This window comes from Leopardus geoffroyi, chromosome A3 (genome assembly GCF_018350155.1).
Source record: "Leopardus geoffroyi isolate Oge1 chromosome A3, O.geoffroyi_Oge1_pat1.0, whole genome shotgun sequence".
NCBI lineage: Eukaryota > Metazoa > Chordata > Mammalia > Carnivora > Felidae > Leopardus > Leopardus geoffroyi.
The window spans coordinates 90234634-90252651 of NC_059336.1; the positions used below are offsets into that span (position 1 = coordinate 90234634).

Genomic DNA, 18018 nt, shown 5'->3' on the forward strand with positions numbered 1-18018 from the left:
TATCATAATTAAAATACTTAATTTAATACATAATATTACATGTATTAATTTCTTCCTGTTATAAGCAGTGTTACAATGATGAATATCCTTGTAGCTACATCTTTTTTCTTTTTAATAGCTAAATTTTGTGCACTTTTGTGTTTTCTTAGGATAATCTACAATTGGAATTTTGATGTCCAGAAATTACACATCTTGTTGACACTTGTTATATATACTTTACAGAATTTTCCTACAGAAAAGTTGTACTACTCTCCCCATACTTTTGGCGACACTGGGTGTTACTGTTTTTCATCCTTTCTAATATGAGGGACAAGAAAATGGTGTGTTACTTTGTTTTACATTTCTTTGATTACCAATGAATTCAACATCTTTTTTATGTTATCAGTCATTTATTACTATTCTTTAGTGAATTGTCTATTCAGACCTCTTGCTTTTCTTTTTCCTATTGAGATCTTCACATTTTTGTAATGGCTTCATAAGAACTCACTGTATGTTAAGTATCTCAACTCTGTCCTATATTGCTGATACTTTCCCCAGTTTGTCATTTTTCTTCTATCTTTATATAAGATGTGTTTTGCCATATAATGCTTTTAAGTTTTTATGTAATAAAATCTTCTTGTAATTACTGCCTTTGATGTTAAAGTTTAAAAAGGCCTCAATCTGAGATTATAAAAATCTGTGCCTATGTTTCTATCTCTTGCTTTTATGGTTTTATTTTGCTCTCTGTGTGACTTTAAAAGTTATAGGAGGCTAATTTTCCCCAAGTCGTTATTTACTTTTCATAATAGTATTCTTGTTTAGTTTATTCCTGAGTGGTTATATATTTTCTTATTATTGTGACTGGGATCTGTTTTCCCATCATCTTTTTCAAAGTTATTACTGTTTTGAAGGAAAGCAGTTAACCGTATTTGTCTCATGTGACTTAATTTTTGTAACATTATTGTTTTTTTTTTTTTTTTTTGCTTTATCTGCTTGAGGTTTTAGAAAATAATAGTTTTCTCTAAAAACTGATCATTTGTAAGAGTTAAGAGTTCTCTGATATCCATACTTCTGTTTTCTTTTATTGGGTAGAAGTTCCAGAACAATACTAACTGTAACAGCACTGACAGTTAGTTAGCCTTATCTTGTTTTGTCTTTAATGAAACTACATCTGACGCATCAGTGTTCAGTTCTGTGATTGTTAATTGTTTCAGTAGATCATGTGCGGCAAGTGCCCTTCTAATTACTAGGATAGTAACATTTTCCTCAGGATCAGATGTTGAATTTTCATCAAAAGCCCTTTTAGTACCTAGTGAGATAATCATGGGGTTTTTCTTTTTTTAATCTCTTAGTAGTAGTCAATAGATTTGATAGTGGTGCCGTTTGTACATTCTAGAATGAACCCTTTTGATCATGGTATACTGTCCCATTAATTTGCTACTAGGTTGTTTGAAATTTTGCATGTATATTTATATATTTAATTGGTATTGCTATTTTATTTTTTAATTTTTTTAACGTTTATTTATTTTTGAGACAGAGACAGAGCATGAACAGGGAGGGTCAGAGAGAGGGAGACACAGAATCTGAAACAGGCTCCAGGCTCCAAGCTGTCCGCACAGAGCCCGACGCGGGGCTTGAACTCACGGACCGCGAGACCATGACCCAAGCCGAAGTCGGCCGCTTAACCGACTGAGCCACCCAGGTGCCCCGGTATTGCTATTTTTTAACAGGTTTTACCATCAGGGTTATGAATGAATTGAGAAGTTTTATACTGTTTTAGCATAGGAATTATCTATTCTTTGAAGGTACGATAGAAATCATTTTTTAAATAATATGGATCCAGTGCTGTTTGGGGGGTAGAGTTACTGGACAACTGTTTCTTTCTCAATTACTATTCAGAGTTTGTGTTGTTTTAGGTATTTTTCTTTCAAATAGGATTTTTAGTTTTTACCCAGTGTTAGGGTTTGCCTTCCTGGGTATTTTCTCTCTTCTATCACCTTATTTTATGCTTTCATCTTTTTTTTTTCCTTTTTGCTATATTTAATATTCTCTTTCATTTTTCTCCCCTTTATTCACATGAGAAACATACTGTTTTTATCCTAACAGTGGAAACGTTTAAATTAAAAATGTACATGTGCTGCTGAGCCTGGTGGCTTTGTCGGTTAAGCGTCTGACTTCAGCTCCAGTCAAGATCTGATGGCTCATGAGTTCGAGCCCTGTATCTGGCTCTCTGCTGTCAGTGCAGAACCTGCTTTGGATCCTCTGTCTCCCTCTCTCTCTGTTTCCCCCCCCCCCCCATATATAAACATAAAAATGTACATGTTTAAACCTATCTTTTAATGTTAGTGGAGTCTCTGTGAAAGGGAAAACCAAACCAAAACAAAACTTTCTTACTTTTTTTTATCTTCTTCTCCAGTATATTAAAATTATCTGAAATTTTGTAGATCCTGAATGCTTTTCCATTGTGAAATGTCTCTTTTAACAATAGAAATTTGGCAGTCAGTTTTATAGCCATTTAAATAATAGTTCCTTAGTTACATTTCACTCTGTTCTACCGGTTGATCACTGACCACTGTTTTCTCATTACCACATCTTCCCATTTTGTAATTTTTCAGTTGGTTGGAATATATTTTAGAGAATTTTTTTCAGAAGGGGTATGTGGGTGGTATAATTTCTGAGTGATTGCTTGTCTAAAAAATGTCTGTTTTTTTGCTCTGGAATATAAAAGGTAGTTTCTGTTGTAGAGAAGTATTTTATATGGTTTTGATCCTTTTTTTAAAAAATTTTTTTAATGTTTATTTTTGAGAGAGAGAGAGAGAGACATAGAGTGCGAACAGGGGAGGGGTAGAGAAAGGGGGAGACACAGACCCAAAGCAGGCTTCAGTCTCTGTCTGAGCTGTGAGCACAGAGCCTGATGCGGGCCTCGAACTTACCAACCACAAGATCATGACCTGAGCCAGAGCTGGATGCTTAACTGACTGAACCACCCAGGTGTCCCTGATTCCCCCCCCCCTTTTTTTTTTTAAATAAGTAATTTGTGTGATTCCCCCTTGTTAGATTTTTGTTTTATTTTTATGAATCGTCGACATTTTGGCAGGATAGGTCCAGCTATGGGTTCGTGTGTGTGTGTGTGTGTGTGTGTGTGTGTGTGTGTGTGTTTATGCTTATGAAAGCTATATATGTAAATATATATGAAATCTCTTATGGTACTCAGTGAATTTCTCTGGTGGAAAGTCTCACGTCTCAGAGCTTTTCTTTAATTTTTTAGTTTTAGCTTTTCTATCTGATCAGTTCCTTCTTACTATAACTCCTAGTTGTTCCATGGTTTTAAACTGTTCTCAAATACCTAGAGATCCTACATGTTTCTATTAGATAGCGATTCTCAGTGATGATGAAATCTGATGAGAGGGAGACGCACACCTTATGAGTAGGGGTCTTCCTCTGCTCATCTCTTTGTTGGGGCTGGCTTTTCCTCTCCCTGTGTTGGACTCTTGTCTCATAAGAAGGAAAATCATCTCCCTAGATAGCTTTGTCTGAGCTACAGGTACTATGGAGTTGTGGATCATTTTAGCTCTTGTTTGGAAAGTTGTTTGATACAAAATCATATTAATTACTGTAAGGTGGAACACAGGTGACATTACATCCTGATCTGTCTTTCCAGAGGAAAGACAAGGAGAGGCCAAAAAAAGCCCTGCCACGATATGACAGTGCACACTGGATCTCTTCCTTCTACCCTGCGTGTCTTCATTTCTGTCATCCTTTTCTGGTTGTTTTTTTTTTTTTTTCTCTTAGTTTAAGGACAATTTCTTGAGCCGATTCACTAATTAGGTTTACTGCAGCATACAGTGTGCTAGTTACCATCTTCATTGAGTGCTTTGTTATGGCAATTTCGTTTTTCTCCTCTAAGAATGTTCTTTTCTTATTGTTCCTTTTTTTTTTTTTTTTAATGACAGCCTGTTCTTATCTATGTGGCAGTCCCTTAACTCTCATTGAGATTTTTCTGGCAACAGCTCTGTCTCCTAAGGGGCTGCTTGTCCTGAGCACACACATTGGCTTTCTCCTTTTGAATTGCTGAATATTTCTATATCCAGTTATTTCCCTCTCTTTGTTTCTATGTTTGAAGGGATGTCTGCATTTGTTCTGTAGCTGAGGTGGGTTCTTTCAGAAATCGTGTAGACCCTGTACAGTTTTTTGTTTTGGAATGGCCTCCCTTTGGTAGCCCAAAGCCTGCCGGTGGAATAGCTCCCACCTGGTCCACCTAGTACATCTGTACTCACAGCAGCTCGCTCCACTCAGTGGTCTTCTGCGCAGTCTGGTAACTGTGCCACACCCCAAGGGCTCCCTACAGTTTCTAATGACACCATCAGAGACTCCAGTGGATTCTAATTCATCCCCCTGCTTCTACTTCCAGCTCGTAACCAGGAGCCGTTTGTGAGGCTGCTGTGTGTTTGCGGATTGGAGGATTGAAAGGAGGGAAAACATGTTGTGATCCATTCTGCTTTACCTGCATTGCTCCCAGTGAAGCCTTTCAGAGAGCTGGGAGCCTTCTGTGTAATCTAGGGTTGATCCTTAGCCAAACTGGACCACTTATGGTTGTCTAACCTTTTACACCTCCTATATCTTTCTCTCCACCCAAATGTTTTTTGTTTTTTTTTTAATTTTTTTTAATGTTTATTTATTATTGAGAGACAGAGAGAGACAGAGCATGAGCATGGGGGGGGGGGGGGCAGAGAGAGAGGGAGACACAGAATCCGAAGCAGGCTCCAGACTCTGAGCTGTCAGCACAGAGCCTGATGCGGGGCTTGAACACACAAACCACGAGATCATGACCTGAGCTGAAGTCAGACGCTTAACCGACTAAGCCACCCAGGCACCCCCCGAAATGCTCTCTTAATCCCCATTTCCATCTGTGGAAATTCCACGTATCATTGACCTCCAAGCTTATCTTTATATAGAGAAACATTAGAATGAAGTTAGAGGAAGCCAGGTTTGAGTCCCTGTTCTGCACTTACTCACCTTGGGACCTTGGACAAGTAAGTTACTTAATTAATCTTTCTGAGTGGACTTGCCTTTCAGGAAAATGAGCATAACAGTAGTTCCGTCTTCGTGAAGCTGTTTTGAAGATTAAATGAGATAACAACATAGTGAACACTGAAAATAAATCTTAGTTTTGTTTTCCGAACCCCTTACAGCATGGAGCCCATGTAGCGCCTCATCCATGCAGGCCCTCAGGTAATGGCGGTTGAATGAATGCAGAGCCAAAGGGCTTTGTGCTGAGTCAGTGGCAGAGCCCAGGAAAGAATCAGGGCTCTCGAGTATCTGACCCATGTTCCCACCTGCACGTGCCGAGTAGGTGGGTCTTTAAATATGTTTCATAAAGTCTCTAGAATGGAGGAGGAAGGTTTTGCTTGGCTGTTTTAATCCCTTCATTGAGAGGGAAAGAGAGAGAGAATTCTCTTTGGTTGGTTAGTTGGATTTTCGAATAATCCGCTGCTTCCTTGTCTGGGTTGGAGTTGTAGAAAGAAATAGCCAGGGATGGAAGCTCAGAAGAGAGGCAACATAGTGTTACAATGGAAAGATTTGATTCCAAGTAGTTGTTGTTGGAGAACTCTTCGTCAGACAGACTCCACAAACCAGTCAGTGAATGTGCTCATTCTGCGTGTGGTTCTTCTTCTGCTCTTCTCTGGTATGCTGAAGGTGGCATGTCCTTTCCCTCTCAAATTCTCTCCTAATCAGGTAGGAAAATCTCTTCCTTGATTATGTGGCTTTGAATAAACTGGGGAATATGATTACATTTTTTTAGAAGGAAACTTCTGTAATTGTTTCCCTCACTGATATTAAACCATGGGTGTGGGGAGCAAACACCATGAAGTAAATGTACCTTCTAGGAAATTCTCCTCTTTTGTAATTTCCCTTTAGGCCTACACTGCTCAAAATCTTGGAAACTTGCTGGATATGATGTACCAGGAACCAGCACGATGGTCCTACACATTCCAGACATGTTCTTTTATGAGCCGCCTAAAAGTACAGCTGGAGCCCTTTCCTGAGAAACAATTACAGTCCAAGAAGGCGGTACAGATCTTTGAGAGGTCCGTGTACAGTGACAGGTAAGACCCCGAGCCCTCCACTGGGCACAGGCCCCGTGCTCAGCACCGCATGTTTTCTCTTGCTCAAACCCTGCTCCGCTGTGGTTTTTGAAAAGTATACTTTGAAAAATGCTGCTTTTTTCTTTTAAAAATTTTTAAGTTTATTTATTTTGAGAGAGAACACAAGCGGGGGGCGGGGGGGCGGAGAGAGAGAGAGAGAGAATGAATCCCAAGCAGGCTCCATGCCCAGTGCGGAGCCCGACGCGGGGCTCAGTCTCACAATGGTGAGATCATGACCTGAGCTAAAATCAAGAGTCGGACACATAAGTGACTGAACCACCCAGGAGCCCTGAAAAATGCTACATTTTCATTGCCCATTTACTTCTGAAGATGTAAGAAATAGTTACCCATATACTTCCAGATTAGACAAACCAATTCTACTTCTTGGTGTTCCATAAAGCCTCATGTAGGAAAATACTACGGGTACACTTGTAAATGTCATGTAATTTTTAATATCTCAAAACACTGCAAGATATGTCATACAAGATATGCAAAACAGTGCAAGATACGGGCTACATATTCCTTCTCTACCCCAAGAGAGAGCCTACTAAGGGGCACCTGGGTGGTTCAGTCAGTTGAGTGTCCAACTTTGACTCAGGTCAAGATCTCACGGTTCATGGGTTCAAGCCCCACGTTGGGCTCTATACTGACAGCTCAGAGCCTGGAGCTTACTTTGGATTCTGTGTCTCCCTCTCTCTCTGCCCTCCCCCGTTTGTGCTTTCTCTCTCTCAAAAATATTAAAATTAAAAAGAGAGAGAGAGCCTACCCTTTATAAAAGCTAAATATGTGAATTATAGGTAGTTGGGCTGTAGATTTTGGTTCTTTTTATTTGTTGGGTTTACTACTGCATATTTTTCTCTCCCCTTTCCTAAGCCATGCCTCTTGGACTGGGAAGATGACTTACATACAACAACCCTGGTTGCTTGGAAACATATTCACCATGGGTTTTTTTTTTTTATTTCCAGCACTTTGGTGAAGTAGGCATATGAGAGACCCCCTCAGAAAAAAGAATACTTGGTTTAGAAGGTATAAGATCTTAACATTTACTTGTAAAGGAAGAGATGAGAACTGATTTTGCTATAGACAGCTATACATTCTAGATGTTTTCTTCAGAGGGGGGCATTTTTGAGATAGAAAAGATAATTTATTTAATCCTAACGGTAACTTAGGCCTTTTCCCCTTTTTTAATTTTCTATTTTAGAGAGCGTGTGCTAGCAGGGGATAGGAGTAGAGGGAGAGAGAGGGAGAATCTTAAGCAGGCTCCACGATCAGTGTGAAGCCTGACACGGGGCTTGATCCCACAACCCTGGGATTATGACCTGAGCTTAAATCAAGAGTCAAACGGACACTCAACCGACTGAGCCACCCAGGCACCCCCAGACCCTTTCCCCTATTTAAAGAACTCGTTCACTTGAGGCACCTGGGTGGCTCAGTAGGTTGGGCATCCCACTCTTGGTTTCGGCTCAGGTCTTGATCTCACAGTTCATGGGTTCAAGTCCCACCACATCAGGGCTCTATGCTGGCAACGCAGAGCCTGCTTGGGATTTTTCTCTCTCTCCCTCTCTCTCTGCCCTTCCCCTGCTCACGTGCATGCTCTTTCTCTCTCTCAAACATTTTGAAAACATTCATTCATTCATTTGCTCAAGCACAGATTTATTAAATCCCTGTATGTTCAGACACCAGGCTGGATCCTGGGACTCAGCAGTGAGCAAAGGAGACCCAGTCCCTTCCTTCAGGGTAATCCTACTCTAACAGGACTCTGAGACTGCACATGTGCACACGTGTGTGATGTGTGTCTCAAAGGAGGAACACAAATTGTTTGGGAGAGGGGACGACTGGGAGGAAGAAACCTAAATCTTTTTGGTTTGAGTTAAAAGAAACAAAAGCATGTGTTTTTAGAACAGGGGCCCTGATGGGGCGCCTGGGTGGCGCAGTCGGTTAAGCGTCCGACTTCAGCCAGGTCACGATCTCGCGGTCCGTGAGTTTGAGCCCCGCGTCGGGCTCTGGGCTGATGGCTCAGAGCCTGGAGCCTGTTTCCGATTCTGTGTCTCCCTCTCTCTCTGCCCCTCCCCCATTCATGCTCTGTCTCTCTCTGTCCCAAAAAAAAAAAAAAAAAAAAAAAAAAACGTTGAAAAAAAGAACAGGGGCCCTGATGCCTGGGTCCTTACGCTTGTTCTTTGCGGCACCTACATGCAGTAGTTCCCTCCCTTAGCCCTTTGTACCCCAACCTTCTCCCTCTCTCCCCATCAACACCAGCTGGGAGAAAGAAGTGCTCATCCTCAAGAAGGATGAGGACCCCTCGTAAAGGCTTATAACAGATATGTTTTTTCTCTTTATAAGATTTTAGTTTCTAAATTGTGACGAAGCTGAAAATATTTTTCAGAAATTGAGTTAGAGAAGTCATCTTTTTGTTGCCTTCAGCTAGACCATAGCTAAACCATTCCAGACTGGGAGAATTGACTTCTGGAGCTCCCAGATTAGTTTCTTTACAGCCTAGCAAAGAAGTAGGTACAGTAACAACTACGATGTCTTGAATACTATGCACCAGTCACTCCAGCAAGCACCTTGTCCTACAAACAGTCAACACAACAATTCCGAGTTGGGTTCTACTGTTACCTCTTTGTATAGAGGAAGAAATGGGCTCAGGGAGTTTGATGGCTTGCCCATGGTAACGCAGCTTATGAATTTGGGGGCCAGGCTCACACTCAGGAATGTGACACTGCAGCCCATTCTTTTAATCGCAACACTTGCGGCCTTGTGGTGTATACTTCCCTGGGCCATTCGTACGCAAGGATTCTGAATTTCATTTTCCCAGAAGTGGCCAGTTGCTAAGCGTTGCCTTAGAAACTGGTGTTCACTGTTTAGGATGTAGATTGTGTTTTGTATCAAGATGCCTGACGTTTGAAAGCAGAATTGACCCTTCTGAAGCAGTGGGTTTCTTGTTAGCTCTGATCTCCTATTTACCAGATGCTCCTTTTGTTGTGGAAGTAAGCAAGGCTCAAGCTAGCTTGATTTTTAGATTTAGCTTTCTTGTACCTGGATTAGAAGCTCAGCAACAGAGGAAACGAGTAAAGAAGAGCTCATGTGTGCTTGGGGGAAGGTCTGCTCTCTTGGTAATACTGTAGTAAGTGAGAAATGCATTTCCTGCTGCATGGGTGACCCCACTTCAGTACGTTTCCTTCTCCACTTGTTAGCTGTATGAGAGGATGGCTCAGCAGCCTTGGAGACTCAGAAGCCCTCACAAGCCCTAGGTTGGTTTTCTGTTTGAAGGCTTGCTACAATAATAATAGAGAAATCTCAAAAGTTTCAGTTTTCATGCACCATATGCTGTATGTTCTGACTGGCTTCCAGCAGGGAAAATTGCTAGCAACCAATGATATTCTTTTCCAGTGCCCCTTTTCTCCCAGTAGATCAGTCCTGTTGGAGAGCTGTGATTTTGGCTTCTAAAGTCTAGATGCTATTTCCCATCTTGCCGTTGGACAAGGAAGGAGATCTAGGTTAAGAATTCAGATTTCTAAAGATTGATGAGGAGCTAGAAAGGTTAAGTGGTTTGAACAGACGTGGAACAAGTTGGTTATTGATTTTTCTGCTTCTCTCCCTTTTGCCTTTTATTCCCTTTCCCATTCTCCCCTCCCCCAATCCCACTTACATTTCCAACCAGGTATATCTTTGCAAAGAATCTTTTTGAAAATGGTTCCCTCAGTGACATCGAATGGCATATCTATCAGGACTGGCATTCTTTTCTCCTGCAGGAGTTTGCCAGCCGGGTCAAATTACATGGCTTCATCTACCTCCAGGCTACTCCCCAGGTAATGCAGAACTTCAAGCCTTAAGCTTCCCAGCCATATGAAACCTGAGAGGTGACATTCTCCAACCCCTGATTTTCTGGTTGGAGAAATTAGATTGTGGGTATTATCTGGAGCATGGTGGGTAGAGGGTAAACACCCTCCCATTCTGGGATCGAGTACCCCATTTCCCACAGGCTTCTGCAGTAGAGGGCTAAAGCAAATGACTGAAAGGGACTCTCTCAATGTAGTAACAACACAGAGAAAATTGGGAATTGTCTTTATCACCCAGGGTTTGCAGATTGGCTCCTCTGACCAGGTCACCTGTACTCCGTTGCCTCAACTTTCCCTTCTCTCCAACTGGGTCATCCATCAGAGTCTGGGGTGGTCTTGATGGTTTCCTGAATAGGATGCTGGGATGCAGTGGAGAGTTTCCTCACCTCACCCTGATACTACTGTAATTTATAGCTGCCTTTTTGTTGTTGTTGTTGTTTTGTTTTTAAATTTTTTTTAATGTTTATTTATTATTGAGAGATAGACACAGAGCGTGAGCAGGGGAAGGTTAGAGAAGGTGGGGGAGACACAGAATCTGAAGCAGGCTCCAGGCTCTGAGCTGTCAGCACAGAGCCCGACGCGGGGCTCGCACTCACAAACTGCGAGATCATGACCTGAGCCGAAGTCGGTCGCCCAACCGACTGAGCCACCCAGGCGCCCCTATAGCTGCCTTTTGAACCTTGAGGATGGACTACAGAAGTTACATTTTATGACTCTCTGGCTTGGACCCTGGAGCCAGCCTAGTATGCAATAGGGTGATATCATAGAAGGAGCACCAGGAAGGAGAGTCTTTGACTGGCAGTGACCCTGGACACCTTTCCCCTGGAGGGGTCCTTGTCTTTTAAATCCAGTGGCTGAGACTAGTGGTCTCCAAGGGCTCTTCTGGAGTGGGATTCTGAGTCAAGGCTGGAGGTATTTTTTGAGAGGTGTATTGCTCTCGGCTTTTGAGACATATGTAATGTATAGTCAAATACCGGATATACTGCATAATCTTAGGAGGAAAGCTCCTTTCTGATTAGAGGCCATGCTTTTTATTTATTTTATTTTATTTTTTTTTAGAGGCCATGCTTTTTAGAGATGGGACTGAGCCTTGTGGACAGGGGCAGGCCTGAGAGCAGACTGAGCAGTCAGAAGATAGGTAGGAGAGCCCATCACACAGGCTTGCAGGAGCTGGAGAAAAGGCCAGCGAGAGTCTTCCTCACTTGCTTGTGCCCTTTGGAATGACTGAGAAGTGATGGTGATGGTGGTGGTGGTGATGATGGTGGCCGCGGTGGTGGTGGCAGTGGTGGTGGTATGACTGACACACCTTCGAGGAGAGACTAACTGAGCTCCTTCAGCAGGGGGGGAATGAGGGGGGTTGTTGAAAAAAAATGAGGGGCTTTGAAGGTTTCTTGCAACTTAATGGTAGAAAAAGCAGAAAAGCTTTAAGACTGGTTGTGGATTTTGATGGTCTTTTGATGGTTTTAGAGCCAGAGACCCAGGAATGCTGATATCCTTCCCCAAAGTCACCCCTGACCCCCTCCTGTGAGATTCAGAGGTGACCATATCCGAGGGAAGAGAACAGACGTGAACACGTCTGCATGTGAAAAGCCATGCGAGTGCCCAATGCTGTAGTACAAAGCCCTGGGAAAGAAATACTGAGTTTAGAGCATGTGAGATGGACCTCAGTAGGGCATTTTGCTCCTTTCTACCTGCTCTTCCTTAAATTCTAAAACACAAGCAAGCCAACCTAAAAAACAGTCAAAAGAGAAACGTCTGTTCCTCAGTGTCCCACCCAGCCCCATGGAATCAGGAAGAGAATGCAGCCCTGCCGGGGACTGTCGGCAGCATGGAGCTAGTATGCTGGAAATGCCTGGTGCCCGTGGCACCCAGGCTTGGGCTTGGGAAGTAGAGTGGCCAGACCCACTAGCGGTCACAGTCCAGGGTCCAAGCAGCCTCTCTTCCTGCGGTGGTTGGTCAAGGGGGCAGATCAGCAAGAAGCTTGCTGTGTGCAGCTACACCTCCCTTCTTACATTCAGGTGTGTCCTTTCATGAGGACTGATATCAAGAGACACAGGTCTAAAGAACTGTTTGCATATGACTTTTGAAGAAAAGAATTTGTTGAGGGGCATCTTGGCGGCTCAGTCAGTTAAGCGTCTGATTCTTGGTCTCAGCTCAGTTCTTGATCCTACTGTCATGGGCTCAAGTCCTACACTGGGCTCCGTGCTGGGTGTGAAGCCTACTTAAAAAAAAATTGATGTAGCCGTACCAGTAAAATAAGAATTTTGCCAAATGTTCGAAGTAGGAGTTTACCTGTTAATCACGCTCCTTGGAATTTATACCATAAATATGCTCCCAAATGGGCACAATGGCTCATGTGCAAGACAGCAGTGTTTGTAAATAACAGATTATTGGAAACAACCCACGTGGTCATCAGTAGGGATCAGTTGAATGTATTGTGCTCTATCCATACATTGGAAAACTCTAAAGCCATAAAAAAGATGGGAAAATACTAATTGTTAAGTGAAGAAAAGCCAGCACAGGGGATGTAGTGGGACACCTTTTACAAGTATGGTGTTTTTTTTTAAAGTGGTGGTAAGAATGTGTATATGCATAAAATATTTCTGAAAGTATACAAAATTAACATTGGTTGCTGTGGTATCGAGAACTGGGCAGCTAGAAGTTGGGGGTGTAAAGCTGTGTGATGGGGAAGGGAGGAGAACAAGGGGAAATGTCTTGAAGCCATCAGCAGTAAGGGTGGGGTGTATAGGCAGAAAGAGGAAGAAGAAAGCAGGTTCATGGTGAAAGAAAGTAGAAATGGAGAAGATGAAAGCAGGAAAAAAGGTTAACAGAGCCAGGGAGACGAGGGCAGAAATGGACTCAGCGAACGGCGGCAGGCAACAGAGTTTTCACTGACCACTGGCTGTGCCAGCCCAGCGCTCGGCCCTGAACAAGACAGACTCTGGCTCCCAGCCGCTGTGCTCTCAGAGCTCCCTGTACACACCTCCCTCTGTCTCCTGAGACAGCTGAAATGCCACCGGCAGCCTGTGTTTCCCCAGGGCCTGGCACAGCGCCGGCTCTCCGAGTGGTGTTCAGGAGCTGGTACTAGAAGTAAAGGCGGGGGGGGGGGGGGGGGGCCTGCCTCCTCCAGGGAACACCTCTCTGACTCTGGGGCACTCAGACTCAGCTGCTCCCTCCCTGATCTGAACTGCTACACTGAAGAAAGATCCAAAGCTCACAGTTTAGCACTTGATTCATTGTTTTGCATGTTGGTTTACCTATTGTCTAAGTAAATTATAAAATCCCAAGGACAAGGACTTCATCTAAGTTTGGGATGATAGTTGATTAGGGGAAAAGATTGGCGAGAAGGAATGGGTGCTAGAAGTATTAACGTGTCAGATCTGTCTCTGTTAATCAGTTTGAAAAGTTGGACATAAGCTCATAAATGAAATTTGTTTACATGATTTCGTTCCCTTAGAGGAAGGGCTGAGTGAGAGGGAAACAGCAAGGACTCTGTGCGTCTTTGGGAGTATTGTGTGCTTCATTTGCAGCTAAAGTTTACATTTGGGATAAAGTTTTTTAAGTGTTTGAAAGAGGGTAGTCCTAGATCAGTGGGCTACTCCACCTGTTCTTCCCAGGACAGGTGACATTGAATGATGAAATGTTTGCCATGTGGAAAGAGGAAGGAAAGCAATCAGGCAAAGCAAAGATTTGGAGCAAAAGTCTCAAGGTGGTAAAGAGCTTGGCCTGTCCTGCGGGTCCGATCCGGCTAATGGCACTGAGTCCAGGGAGGTGCTAAGGATGAAGGTGGAGAGGTAGGAGGGATGGCCAGCATCTGGGATGGCCTTGTGCGACAGGTAAAGGAGAAGAAGACATTCTCTGAGCCAGTGTGCTTCAGACTTTTCTACCAGGTGAAGGCAGAGTGGAATCATGCACTCTCTGGAAAGGGGGAGGGAAGGAGAGTTAGTCTTAAGCCTCACTTTTTTTTTACTTCTTTGTTTTATCTTCGACCTGGGCAGAGTTTGCATTCTGCTGCAGACTCAGTGAGTGAAAGGATATGAAAGTCGTGTTTCAGATTTTCCATTTTGTAAATATGCTCCTCATGCTTCCTTGAACCTGGGGCTCTGTGGCTGTAGGTAGTACCGAGCCTGGGAAGTGTTCGCAGCAAGGAGCGCACCGCCACTCTCCTGCAGCACTCAGGAAGGGTGGGTGGAGGGGTCTCACTGGGAGGAGAGAGCAGCTTTGGCCAGGAACTTGACATGCCTTACCTTGGTGAGTCCTCACCACCTCCCCATGGGGTGAGTGGAGGGGAGGAGAGGGAAGCCCACAGAGCTTGCACCACTAGTACAAGGCGAAGACAGGAATCGAATTGTGGGTTTTCTGACTTTAAGGCCTGTGCTGTTCCCATGCACTTCACCGCCTCCAGAACGCAGAGAGCCAGAAGGCTCTTGCCACCATCTGAGTGAGAGGCGATAAGGACCTGACTAGGACAGAGGTGAGAGAGATTAAAGAGAATTTAGGGACTTCCTGGATGGGATTGGGAAGAAGAAAAAAAAGGGTTGATGAAGTTTGCCATTACCCTGTGATTGAATAAGAAAACCAGACAGTAGAAGCAAAGTCATGGCTTACCGTTCTCAGGATAGACATCATGAGTTGAGTCAGAGAGCCCCTGAGGACTGCATTGTCACAGCCAGGATAACACATGAGCTCAGCAGGGCCTGGGGATTGTCTTTTAGGTTTGCTGGAAGAGACTACACCACAGGGCCAGGGAAGAGGAGAAAGGAATTGAGCTGGCATATCTTGAGCAGCTTCACAGTCAACACGAAGCCTGGCTTGTTCACAAGACAACCAGGTAAGCAGAGAAGAGGGCAGCACCACACAGACACCTGCCTCCCTACAAGCCAGTTGCCCAAACATGAGTTCAGCACGCAGCCCCATAAGAAGGTTGAGAATGTACCGAGTGGTTGGAAATGCCAAGCATTATCCAACTCAGAAACTTAAATGTTAGATGTAATCTATATACTAAGAGACTTTTTATTAGATTCTGTTTCTCACCTTTTTTGTTTTTTAACATTACCCTAGATTGAACATTGTGATTGAGGATAGTGATATAGTTAGCTCAGGGTGAAGGTCTGAAAATTTCTGGAGAAATTGTCCTTCTTACTAAGTTGACAGTCCTAGTTTTGGCCTTTCCTTCCTTCGGGCTCGGCATGCTGTCCACTTGAAATGTGTAGGGCTCTGACCTTCCGTATCCATTTCAAGACTAAAGAGAAATTTCAGCCTTCCTCTTTCTGGCCAACTTTATTAAACTCTTTTTCAAATTGCTATTTACATGCCATTTCATTGAGAAGCCATGTGACTTTAGATCTCTTCTATGGATTACTAAGACTTGGTGAGTATGTGAAGGTTGGCTCAGCTTTCTTTTTTCTGTCCCCTAAAACGTTCATGCTTCTTACAAGGCTCCACTTTGAGGCTCTGCTGAACATTCCAGTGCTGGTATTGGATGTCAATGATGATTTTTCTGAAGAAGAAACCAAACAAGAAGAACTCTTGAAAAAGGTGGGGAGGATCTTAACTCCTGCATCTCGTGATTTTCCTTTATTGCGCTTTTGTCTTTGCTTCAGACTTCAGAATGATGGTCTTATGCTTTGTGCTTCAAATTGCATTTCACACTCCAAAGCCCGTGGGACCTTGTACCTGTCACAAATATAATCCCTATTCTCTAAAGTATTTTGGGCTAATAATTGTTAAATAATTGACTTCCCAGCTAACTTCCTCCTCAAAGGTATTTTAGAACTGGGGAAATACAATTTATGGATTCTATTCCCAGCTCTGCCACTTGATACTGTATGACCCTGAGCAGGTCCCATTTCTCCCCCATGCCTATTTTCCCTTCCTTACAAAACCTCGTGGGCTCGGCTACATATGCAGTGTGGGTGGACTGTTGTAGAGTGCTAAAAATGTGAAATATAACTTTTGGTTTTTCTCTTTCGCACAGGTAAACACCTTTGTAAATAATCTGTAACCAGTCCTGGGATGTTCTGGCTCTCTGAGTTTCTAAAGCTGGAAAAATCCCAAGTCATGCACCTTTCCATCGCCTTTTGCCCCTAGAGTGCTCTGACACTCAGGTGCATGGTTTGGGTTAGCCTTCGACTTTGCAGTTACTGTCTTTTATGTCTCAAAGGCTTCTAAAATAAAGTGGAAGTTTTGCTTATTCTGTTAATCCAGTTGTTGGTTTATCCCTGTGCATATTTCTTGGTGCCCGCTCTGAATCTCCCTCTAGATGAGCCATTTTCACCTGAGAACAGCCATAGCTTTTCTCTTGAATCCTTCACCACCTAGACTTCCCTGTGTGCTCACTTGTTCCCTCTGATGCGCCTGGGCTGGGATTGTTCCCAGGACTCCCATCCAAGCCCTGCCCTGGGCACGAAGGAGGGAAGTACAGAGGTTCGGGAGAGTGTGGACACTCAGTGCAGGCCCCCAGCACTAGGGAATGGAACCCGAACTCCAGGATGCTCCTGTCTCTTCCCACCCAGCACTTTTGCTTGGGGGTGTGGGGTGCTCTGACCTTTGTGCTAGAGCTGAAGAACCTGGGCCAAAGGAAGATGGAGGGAGGGAGAAAACAAATCATGAGCCCAAAAGCCCCAGCATCTTGCATTTAGGATTCAGTCATCCTGGCACTCTGGCCTGCCCTAAATATACCCAGTGAGTTTCAGGTGATCTTAATGGAGTGACTGTGCTGGAAAAAGAATTTTTTGTGCTGCACTTCAAGCTCCAAGGACAATTTATTGTCAAGAGAAAAATGCATGGCTCTGTAGAATCGAAATGCTCCATTGCAAGAAGCCTGCACCTCCATGAATCCCTGCACTGAGCCCTTAGCAGTCGTGCAGGCACACAGGAAAACGAATAAGCTCAGAAGTCAGCGTCCCAGGAGACAGAAACCTGTGTTTCTCTTTATGCTTGGGGAAACGAGTGTGAGATTGGCTTCTGACAAATGTGTGCTGTCGTGAAATGGAAGCACAGCATTTCTTTATCATACTTAAATTTTTAACAGTTTTATTGAAATACAATTCACGTACTGTACAATTCACCTAATTAAAGTGCACAATTCAGTGGTTTTTAGTATGGTCGATAGGGTTGAGCAACCATCACCATAGTCAATTCCAGAATGTCTTCAGCACCCCAAGAAAAATTGCCAACCAACTAGCAGTCACTCCCTGTTCCCCATTATTTGATTCCACTTACATGAAATCTCCAGAAGAGTAAGCACCCTTACTTCTTCCACCCCAGTGCAGCTCTAGGCAGTCACTAGTCTACTTTCTGTCTCTAGATATGACTCTTCTGGAGATTTCATGTAAGTGGAATCACATAATATGTAGCCTCTTGTGACTGGTTTCTTCCAAGGTTCTCCACGTTCAGCCATGTTGTAACATGCATCAGTACATCGTTCTTTTTTGTGACGAAATATTTCATTGTATGGATATACTACATTTTGTTTATCCATTCATCTGTTGATAGACGTGTGGATTCCATTTTGGGGCTGTTACGAATAATGCTATGAAAATTCATATACAGATTTTTGGATTTTAAATTTTCTTGGATATACATCTAGGAGTGGAATTACCAAGTCAAATGGTAACTCTGGAGGAACTGTTAAACTCTTCCAAAGTGGCTGCACCATTTTACATTCTCTGCAGTGATAAATGAGGGCCCCAGTCTTTCCCGTCCTTGCCAAAACTTGCTGTCATTTCGATTATAGCCGTCCTAGTATCCTATCCTGGTTTTGATTTACATTCCCTGATGGCTAATGATGTTGAGCGTCTTTTCATGTTACTATTTGTTATTTGTATTTCTTCCTTGGAAAAATACCCAAATCCTTTGTGCTTTCTTCAGTTATTTGGCTTTTTATTATTGAGTTGTAAGAGACTTTGGATATTCTGGGTACAAGTTTTTACCAGAGACATGATTTATAAATATTTTCTACCATTCCCTCGGGTGTATTTTGATAGTGTGCTTTGAAGCACAAAAGTTTTGAATTTCGACCAAGTCTAGTTTGCCACTTGGGCTTTTGGTGT

At 43.3% G+C, this 18018-nt stretch overlaps 1 protein-coding gene across 5 annotated transcripts in view; it reads left to right on the forward strand.

Annotated features, from left to right (window-relative positions):
• The window catches only part of DGUOK (deoxyguanosine kinase), a 29741-nt gene extending 13575 nt beyond the window's left edge, over nucleotides 1-16166 (forward strand). For 2 of the 5 annotated variants that reach the window (XM_045446494.1, XM_045446499.1), the window contains 5 exons: nucleotides 5899-6086; nucleotides 9787-9934; nucleotides 14680-14795; nucleotides 15403-15502; nucleotides 15942-16166. In XM_045446494.1, coding sequence (XP_045302450.1) covers nucleotides 5899-6086; nucleotides 9787-9934; nucleotides 14680-14795; nucleotides 15403-15502; nucleotides 15942-15968 — 579 coding nt within the window. In that variant the 3' untranslated portion in view covers nucleotides 15969-16166. The other 3 variants (XM_045446495.1, XM_045446497.1, XM_045446498.1) reach the window with 3 other exon arrangements.
• The last annotated feature ends 1852 nt before the right edge of the window (nucleotides 16167-18018 follow it).